The 10,886-nt window shown below is 39.1% G+C and overlaps 1 protein-coding gene across 1 annotated transcript in view; it reads right to left on the minus strand.

Moving 5' to 3' along the window:
- Window positions 1–234: 234 nt before the first annotated feature.
- STXBP4 (syntaxin binding protein 4) overlaps window positions 235–10,886 on the minus strand; it is a 58,518-nt gene continuing 47,866 nt past the window's right edge. The window contains exon 22 of the mRNA XM_009871547.1: window positions 235–346. Within this exon, the coding sequence (XP_009869849.1) occupies window positions 235–346 (112 nt within the window). The remainder of the gene's footprint in view (window positions 347–10,886) is intronic.

Here is a 10,886-nt window from a genome sequence, read left to right on the forward strand (position 1 = left end):
AACAAGACTGGTCCCTGCACACCGACCTGGGGCAGAAGGGGGACTTCTGCAGTGCCTGCTCTGGTGTAGCACCCAGCTGTAAACCCACCTGAAAAACAGCAGAACTTCCTCTGACCTGAAGGGAAGAAACACCAGGTACTATTAGATTAGACTAGAAAGTACATGGGCTAAAGAGTGTGCACCTTTTCACTAACATATAAAAACCAGACAAACTACTCTCTGTCCACAGACAGCTCAGCTCTTGGACTGGGGAAGCTCTCTTCTTCCATCATCGTCGTCCTCAGAGCAAAGCAAGCTTAGCGCGCTTGTCACGGGATGGATCCATGACGTTGTCTGTGTCACGTGGCTAAAGAGAAACAAGAGGGAAAAAAAAAAAAAGAGGTTTACCAACCTCAAAGCAAGAAATGCCAGATGGAGCCTGGAGCTGTAACGATCATTACATAACTTTCAAATACAGAATTCTCTTTTCTCGCTAACCATGAGATTTTTACAAACAAAACATGGAGTCTTCTGAGTGCTAGAACCCGGACTGAAGGTCTCAATTCCCAGTACATTACAGACAATGCCTTTGTAAGTGACTCCTGATTCAGAGCAGTGACAGTTCCTGTTAATGGAGCTGCAGACACTTAACCCAGCAACAGCCCACACGAGCAAAGTCTTCCAAACTCCAACAAGCTGGCGAGGTTTTAACGCTGCCATTAACAGGAACGTTGCCATCACACCAGCTAAAGCCCAAGGCATGGTGGTCAAGAGGCAGGTGGCCCAAGGTGGAGTCCCATCATAGAAATACACTCAGTTTGTCAGAACATGAATTAATATTCTAGCATCGTTAAGCCATTCCTCTTTCTGCAGAAAACAGCTGATGAATACATCCACAGTGGGTGTTGTTTACAGGCCCTCGAGACCAACATCAGGACGCTCTCCACACCCTTTACACACGTAATAAAAGGGAGTCAGTACTAATTTGTAAGGCTCAAACCCTACATTTGACATGCAGTCTAAACTGCTTTATAGTTTCTGGTAAGCTTCTATATGAATGGGAAGAACCTGACCGAGGCTCGGTAAGGACAGACAAACGGAATAGGCTTGCTGTCTGGGGGTGAGAACCCCGCACACCTTGTGACGGGTGGCACGCGTGCTAGCCATACTGTGTGTGGGCAAGGCACAGCCTCTTCCCCCTTCTGGAATAATGTGTTCTTGGTAAAGGAAATAGCTTCTTTTCACTTAAAAAAAAAATCTTGCTAATAAATTCACAGTTTTTACAGTCAAGTCAGTGCAAAGACGAATTTTGTAATGCAGGTTCATTAAAAGAACTAGCTGAAAAATAATGTATAGATAATATACCCCACAAAGGACAAACAGCTCTTCTCACAACTTCTGACACACAGTCTACCTAAAGCCCATGCCCATGCTCACCTTTGAAGTGCATTGATTTAATTAAGTAAGAAGTGCCATGATGGAACTACTCCAGCTTTACCTTTTCAAGTCAAGACAGATTTTGTCTTTTTGTCTTTCTGCCTTCAAGAACCTTTCCTTTGACTACACTGAGCTAAGAAAAAGTTGGATATGACACGGTTCACCAACAGGTAAATAGGATGCTAACGCAAATCACATGTTGAGCTCAGCTACTACTGCATTTGAAGCAACAGAATGTGGAAGATAAAGGCCATATCCTCAGTTTTTATCCTTAAAAAAACCCTGAAAACAACCAAACAAACCACACCCAAAAGCTCCAGTTATGCATAAAACCAAGGAAGTTCTTTGGTCAGAGCAGCACCGGATGGACTCCAGTCCTTCAGTGCATACCTGAACAACCTGTAGCTACAGAGAACACAACACAGCAGATACCGACCACTCTGCAGTACAATAATCTTTTCATTCCAAGAAAGAGAATGTTACCATTGTTACTGGGAATGAAAGCTACTTTCCAAAAATGTCCTGTATTTACCTTTAGAAAGTCAGATGATAGCCAACACGAAGAATATGAAAAGAGCCCTTTTACAATCTTCTGAGAGATCTGTCAATAAAATCTGTCCAATCAAGAACATCATTCCCATTATTCCACAACACAGGTAAACATATGTATTCATATTTATATTATGAAAATACTGATATTTGTAAATCTGCTAAGGAAAACACCTCTGTTGTATTTTTCTGCAATGTCTTCTATGATGTCAGGAAATGCCATATATATTTTTATTTCAATTAAAAAATTTAAGTCAGGATGGCTTAACACTGAAGATAGCACTCTAAATTAAAGTCCCAGCGTGTGATTTCATTTATTTGCATAACGACACGGAACTCCTTCCCATACCTGCGGAATCATGGGACATGAATGAACTGGATTCCATCCATTCCAGCTCTGCCAGTGTAAAATAATACTGCAGGCAATATATCTTAAGTGTTTATACCGCCTGCTTTTATCAAGCCATTTCTCAGCAATCCATTATTGAATTTAAATAATAACAAAATTATTTTTAAATTTTATCTTTCCCCATTTAACTTCCCTGTGTAGCATGTTTTGACCTGCTGTCTACCTTAGCTCTGTCTTCTCACAAGTACGGAGTTATCAGTCCTGTGAAATGGGAGAAACTGCACAGGAGCAGAAGAGTTATTTGGAAAAGCGTTCATGGGTCTTTGATGTAACCAACTAAAAAATTCTTTAAGTGTTTATTCTTCAGAAGATTTTCCTCCTACATACTTTAGGACCAGGAGGCAAATGACAGCACGCCTAACTTTCTGCTAACTGCCGTTAAGAACTTGCGTTTGTTCTCATACACATTAAATGCAAAAATGCTCCAGATCTTTCACGGTGCAGGACTGTGGCGCTGAAATCCGGATTACAATTGTTTATATTCAATAGCATCATGTTCTTTAGTCACTGGTAAGAAAGATCTAATTTTCATCCATTTTCAAAATACACGGGGCCAAAATTTGCTCTAATGTCAATCGGCTGCAAATGCTTCTGATTTGAACTCGAGTTTTTTAAAACTTGCACTAGGCTTTATCCCATGAATGTTTCTACTAGAACAATTTGTTTTAAACCCTTTGCCAAAATCCTTACTAGGAAAAGAACTCTTTTAAATAAACATTAAGTCCAGATAGCACGTCTCACATTGTAGATGCACACACACAATACGCACAGATTATTTAGGTAGGGAATAAATGTATAACCCCCTCCCCCTGCTATTTATTTTTAGCTCTCCAAAAGTGCTGTGGCTAAAGAGCTTTGACATAATCAGTCCGAAGAGATAATCCCAGATTTACTGGTTTGCAGAACATTCTTGTATTAGAAATACATCCGCTCTGATTTCTGTGTTAGGGCCAGTAATAAAAGTGAGAGGGAATTCAAATCTACCTCTAGGTTTTGCTTAATTAATGAAACTGTTTTGAATGCTAAAGGAATATTTGAAAAGCCAGCCTTACAAATTCTAAATATAAAACGTTTTCCATTTGCAAATGTTCCTGTTCAAAAGATTAATTTCACATTTTCAGAGCAATTAACAATATTTAAAGACTTTTTAGGTTTGCAAACAAGTCATTGCTATCGGAGGATAGCCAAATTTATTGTTAGAAAACAGAAACATTTGATCTGGAAATATGTCAGTAGCTTATTCTGTCTTTTTAACATTAGTAAATTGCAGGACAAATTCTAGAGCTTGGAAAAAGAAAATATGAGAACACAGGGATTTTTTTGGCAAAGAAATGGTAGAGAACTATTTAAAATACTATTATAATTACCCTCCTTATGGCTCTTACTTCTTTACACAGAAAACTATTTCTTTTCAAATGAGAACTTAAGACAATCTTTTAAGAAAAGAATAACTCAAAAGAAAGTCAAAGGAAAATTCAAAGAAAAAGTAATGGAAAAATACATCTGCACCTTTGTTAGATTTTGAGCATTATGAAAACATGCTTTTCACCTTAAATTGTATTCTCCAACTAGGGTCAAACTCTGGAGCCCAGCAGGGAATTCCGAAGACAACAGAACCGCTGTAGGTCACCGTGCAGAATGCTGAGCTACAAAGCAGTCATGTGGTATTCGTTCAAGTTTGGGGATTTTTTTGTCCTTTTTTTTTTGGTTTTTGTTTTTCCTTTTTTTTTTTTCCTTTTGATATGGGACTACATTCGTAACACCTTGCTGAATTCTTCCAGTGCACCAGAGTTACTTAGCTTTAAAAGGAACAGTCTTGTACGAGACCCATTTGTTTGAGATCTGTCAGGAGACTTGATGCACCCTCAAACAATTCATCGAACTCTCACAATGCACGTGGACCATTGCTCATAAGGGGCCGAACAGAATTTAGCTGCATCCCAACTCAGAAAGCCTATTTTCCTCCCTAAATGAATATACGCCCCACAACAGTAATTTTGCTAAACTTTCCATCTTTCCTATATTACTTTTTGACTTCCCCAGCTTCACTAGCCCTTTAAAACGCAATAAAGTCCGGCTGAAGCGTACTGATGCTTGATGGAGCTTTTACCGATCTGTGCACAGTTCACAAGTTTTGCAAAGCCCCCGTCGCAGCGCTGGCACCCCAGGCAGTGGCAGGCTGGAGGCTACTGAGGGCCAGAGCAACAGGAAAATAAAGAACAATGCCACAGAATGAAGATCCTGAAACTTAATCCTTCACCTAGAGTTTATTTACCCTTTTTGTTAAAATTCCTGAAAGACCTCTTTCAAGACATCATTTCAAAAGGAAGACAGAACATTTACCAGTAACCCCCAGGAGATGCTGGGTGGGTCCTGGAAGATGGCAGTGACCTTAACTTCTATTGGCAGTAACAAGCACTCGTCCCCTCATGGAACTGTGTCCTAAGCAACAAAAATGCTTCCTGTGTTTCCCTCAAGGATCACAGATTTTGCACGAGTATTAATTAAAGATTGAGGGATATAAAGTGAAACCCCAGAAGACAGTCTTGCTATTTATGCCTTGATTAAACCGATTAAACGCTTGTCTACTAAGAGAAATAGATGAGCAATTTCAGAAGGCAGTAATCACGAGGAAGAAGATTTATATAGCCAAACAGTGTGCTGTATCATTAAGAATTGTCAACAATAAACAAATGGCCCAACCTAAAATAAAACCAGTAATAACAGTAGGATCTGAGCCAAGGTGGAATAAGCCCAAAGGTCTGATTGGTAAGATATGCCAGCTTCTCACAGCTATAAAGTGCTACCTGAAATCTCTCGCCCCAGTATTAACCAACTGCTCTTACTCCAAAAGTGCTGTTTTAATGCATGCAGCTACTCATAATCCTGTGTCTCTAACTGAACATCATAAAAGTTCTGGTGCAGTTTATTTGTGAATGTATCATAGCACGCAAAAACGCCGTATCTGACAGGCCAGAACCTGGATAGAGCGCGCAGTATCTGTGGAAGCTGAAAGAATCTTTCTCCATTTTTGTTCTTGATATTAAAAAACAAACAACCTCTCTGGAAAAAAAAATAAAATTGCCCAACCAAAAGCAGATTAAGGTCTAAACATTCTTGTATCACAAGCTCATGTTACCATAAAATCTAATGCCAAGCTTCCTAGTTTTACATCTGAGATTATTTTCCTTATAGTCATGCAAAAAGATTTCAGGAAAATCAGAGAAACTGAATTCCCCACAACCTAAATATCTGGCGATAAACCATTTGTAAACCTTAGAAATTATTTGAAATTTTCATCTTATCCTGCCTAGTTGTAAGTCTTCATGAATTTTTAGTTGGCAAAACGTCTTACACTAAATCACTGCAGTGTCTTTAAATAAGTCTTGCTTCATTCAACAAGGACTTTAAACACAGAACAACTCAGGGGTACAATTTTCAGAAGAGGAAGGTCCATTTTTAAAAGACGCAAAGTAGCTGCATCTTTCTTTGAACTCAGTGAAAACAGAGAGCACTCCATGGCTCAGAACACCCACTCCTATCCACAAAGCATCAGAGTTATTAATATGGGGACACCTACCACGACAATTTTGATAACTGATAATTCTGGTGCAACTAACTTGCCTACAGCTGTACAGGGAGTCGGGAGCAGAGCTGGTGCTGCATTCAATCCCGGGGGATTTCAATTGCACGTTCTGTACAGCAGAATATGGATTTTCTTAGTTTGCTGCTCTGAACTCACTGAAACTTGAGTGGAATGTACAGAAGTTTACTTCTAGATCAGCTCTCCTATTATGTGAACTTTGTTTCTTTGTATCTTTTCTTTCTTTCTTTATTTGAACTTGATTTCTTCTCGAAGAGCCACTCCAATCACTACTTAGACAACTCGTATATCGTCATATCCTAGTAGATACCAGAATGGGACAGCAGAGACACCTCGGTATGTTGGGTTTGGGGTCCTTCCTTTATAACGCAGCAGAAATGTGTAGAGTGCACTTACCAAAAGCACAGCTTTGTTTTTTTCAATTTAGCACGTGGTAAGTAAAACCAACTGTGATTTATTTTCCTTTTATGATGATACCTTTAGCTCTAGCGCTATAAATCATCGATGTTTATACTACAGAAGTTCTTCATCTATCACACATGCTTTGCTATTCTTAGTTCAGTCATAAAATCATAAACAGTTTCTGTGAATGCCCAGCTTTCAGAAAAGTTACTGATGGTTCCTTCGCAAGCAAAATCACACAAAAGAGAATATTATAAAATATGTAGGTATGATGTGATAGCTTTTGAAGTGGAAGCCTGATTTGTTAGATACAACGTCAAAAGCTACCAGCACACATCACGTGTCATTTTCATTAATCCGGATTTTACAAGTATTGACTTTAGGCTTCTACTTAGGATGAACCACATTCTATATTTCCCAATAAAGGCTTCTATGATTCTTAAATAAATTTCTAAAAGATAACCACAAATCAAATATTGCTTTCCCTCTTTTTTCTTATAAGTTAGAAAACATCCCAGGGCTTAATACATGTAAGGGAAAAGATCTCAAAAGTTTAAAATGTTTGGGAAGTTTTAGTTATCTTTCAGGAAAATTTGAGATAAATGTTCTTGAGGAAAATAACAGTTAATGCGGAATAGTTGGAACCTAGTCCTGTTAAAATGCTAGAAAAACAGTGTTTACAGGGGCAAAATTCACAGCTGGTCCTTACAAACTGTATACATATGCAAGGAGTGGGTGGGAGTGGGAGGGAGAATAGCAAGGCCCTACCTAATTTTAGGTGCCAGTCTCATGATACAGAGCTGCCATATGTTAAAGGTGAACACAGTGGGAGGATGGAAGAGATGAACCATAAGGGGTTTTCTGGGAAAAAAATTAAGTGTCCCAGCTATGGTTTTTTATACTGTTCCTGTGTGATTCTGAACCACCAGTGTATAACCGTTAATTAATTAGCATATATGATACTTCACTGGGAGAGCAGTTCTGCAGAGACTCCTTCTCCTGTTTGCAGAGCAAACCCAGAAGTTACTAATTCACAAAGTCTGCTCAATGACCGAACACACTTTCCGTCTGCACTGCTGCAGCGCTGCGGCGTCCAAGAGGACTGTAATGCCAGAGCATACAACAAAAGTGAAATTTTCTTCTAATAGAGGTTACAGCACTTAGTAAACTCATTCAGCACCACAGCTGAATGAAGCCTGGGTGAAACCAGCCACACGACTAGATTTAAAACTGAACAGAAAGCTCAGGGGCTGGGTGTCTAATTAAAATCTTCCGATTCTTAAAAGGCAGTTATAGAGGAAATGGAGGCACCCTTCTCACAGAGATACATGGCAACAGACAAGAAGCAATGGGCAGAAGTTGCTTTAGGGGGAATTCCATCTCGATTAAGAAAATATTCTTCACTGTGAGAAAAACTAGATATTGGGTATCCAGATAGGTGGTGGAATCTCCCTCACTGGAAACACGCCAGCCCTGGTTTGACAGGGCTCTGGCTAACGTGGTCTTCAACAGACAGTTAAATGAGATGACCTCCAGCCATCCCTTCCAACCTGGACTTCCCTATGATTTTATTCTATGATTTTAGAACTGCAACGGACTGCTGAAAACCCATTAGGCTACATCCAATCGTCACTTTGAGCAAACAAGGTCAGAATCTTGACCCTCTTCTAAACTAAACTGTCTGATAAAAACAGCAATAGAAATACCAAATGTAGACTGGTGAGGAAATGGGCACCAGGAACGTGCTTCTATTACACATTAATTGATGTGGGATGAATGTGGTGCTATGCATGAATGACTGATTGTATTGTTACATGCAAAATGAAACAGTGCTTGTCCCCTCTGTTAACTTGGTGTACTTGAAAGTGTCTTAAAACAAATCTGAGGCCAGGTTCAACCTTTACTCTTCAGCAGGAAGAAAGCACAGTTACGCTAGCAATGAAGCTGATCGCTACCTTTTATCCTACTGGTGTAATTTTTGTCCTAGTAAGAGTTAATTTATATTATATTCTCCCCAATTCATACTGAGATGTAACTCAGAGAGGCTTACATTACTGTTTGCTATTTGATGGTAAACTTGTACACATGACCTTAATGCCTAGCACAGAATCATGTGAGTTTATGACACACCAGCAGTCTAAATGGTAGTTTTGTCGGACTTGCCAGCACTTTGTGACTGACCTTAGCAACCCAGTAGATTGAAAGTCATTTACTGAGAGACAGAAATGATTTCCTGAATAAAACAGTGATTTCAAAATTGCCTTAAGGTGAAGATTCATGGACAAGATACAGCTTTCCTTGGTGGGTAGAAAAAGCCGTTGAGCCCCTCAGGAATATAGCCATGTAAATGTTTTATTCATGTCAGTTATTCACATAAGTGGGTTCCACTTTAGTGTGTAACACCAGCCAGCTGGTTTGCTTCTTTTAAACTCTGATTTCTCATGCACTTCATATTGCTACACCCCCTTGAGAGATATTTATGGAAATTTCACAGCAAGCTGTCTCAAGCTTATGTGCTATTAAGATTCCATTCTGGGGTGTTTACTGCATTAGATTTATAACATATAGATTCATGGACTCAGCTACTTGATGGCCCAATAAAGCATGATGGAACCAAAGGCAACTACTAATTAAAATAATATTTGATTGTCCTTAGCATATTGTAAAACTGCTGGGGATTTCAACAGAGCCACTGCAGCTTCTACACAGCCTCGCAGTCTAAGTGCAAAATAAGAAAACTGACAATTCATATGTAAGATCAGTTTAAATGTGGCTACACGTCAGGAACTACATGTTTTTCTATCTGTCTGAATACATGAAAGTGGGCTCGTGTTGAAATACTCTTAAGTCTCTCATGGCTTTGGCTGTTCTCAGCACTGAAGAATGAAAGGATTGAAATTCACAGCCAAAGAGAACAAGAAGTTTACAGTATTAGTACCTGGGCCGTAGAGTATCAACTATTCTGCTAATCCTCATTTAAACAATTAGATTAAATCCTACTGAAAAGGATCAGCTGATAAGATGCACGTCAAGCCACGTTCCTCCTAGAAAGGGGTATTTTCAATATTGGGTAAAATTTTCATCTTGAAATTTCTACCATTGAATGTCAGAAACAAGGGACTTAGGCAACGCCTGCTCCTTGCTCTAAATAGTTAACTTTCTCAGGCAGACTTTGTATGCATTACAAAGCATAGTAAGAGGTATGAATTTTCAAGCATGCAGTAAGCCTGGCTTAAGGTCTGCAGAGGCATGTGGAAACAGCGATGAAAGCAAAATAAGGAAATAGTTAAAATTAGTATTAATTACCATGATGTCTTAGTGCAGCGCTCAGTTAATTCCACTCTAATGAACTGCACTGAGAGCTCTTAACACCACTTCAGTGTGGTGGCTCCATTCAGAACAGAAGCTTTTCGACAGTGCTCATGAAGGGTGATTTCATACCCTTCTCTACAATTAAAATGGATAGATTTTCCTTGCCTGCCACACAAAGACTGACATGCAGAACCTTACAGGACAGATTAGAGAAGGCGACAATGATGGAAAACCTGGGTCACTACCACTTGAATTGCTGGGAGCACATTAAGAAGAACAGAATCCAACATCCACCTTAACCTTCCAGCTGTCCTATAGCGACTCCCTGTATGAACAGACGGAGACCAAGGAAACAGTGCTCTATTTTAATAGGTGCTCTTGTATTTATTTCCATTGCTATGAAATTGGCTTTTAATTTACTTTCATTTCCTAAGTTATTTTTCCACAATTTTTTTTTGGTCTAAATCTCAGGTAGTAACCTACATCTGTCTGAAAATAAAAGCCGCCCTTTGATTAGAGCTGGAATGCAGTATCATGTATGGTGTGTCTGGAAACCTCTGCAGAAAAAAAGCCCAGGTCTGCTTTAATATATCTGCTTTAATACATCTAGCTCCAGGCACCACGGGGTGAGTCAAGGACAACAGAGCAGTACACTTGAAAAAAAAGAAAATAAAATGTCCCTGCTTTTCTTGGCTAGCTAATACATAAACTTCAACGTTATTTACGTGACTTTTATAAAAGTTTGGGATAAAAGTAATTTTATCTCACTGCACTTATTTGCTGCCCTTCCTGTGTTGTGGGAGGTTGTGGAAGTTCACCTGCAAAATAGTGTCTTCCTGGCACCTCTAAGAATTTAACAATATCCAAATTCCAGCAGCTAGAATAACTAGCTATTAATTAAAGAATGATTCATGATACATATATATTCCTATAGCTTTTATCAAGTAGGTCTTTGTAAAAAAGCTTTCAGTTCTCTACCTACAAGACATTAGCAGGATATAAAATATACTTAGGATTTGGTTAAAAAAAAAAGGTGGTTTTTTTCTGTTTTTATAGATAATGAATTTGCACTGTATTTTTTCTTCTAGTCTTGCAGAAAAATGAACACTAAGGAAATCTTATAGTTAAGCAAAGCCAAAAAGCAAATAACAAAAGCGCAAGCTTAGGGCTTCCCCCCCCCCCCCCCACAACAAA

Source organism: Apaloderma vittatum, unplaced genomic scaffold (genome assembly GCF_000703405.1).
Source record: "Apaloderma vittatum isolate BGI_N311 unplaced genomic scaffold, ASM70340v1 scaffold30356, whole genome shotgun sequence".
Classification (NCBI taxonomy): Eukaryota; Metazoa; Chordata; class Aves; order Trogoniformes; family Trogonidae; genus Apaloderma; species Apaloderma vittatum.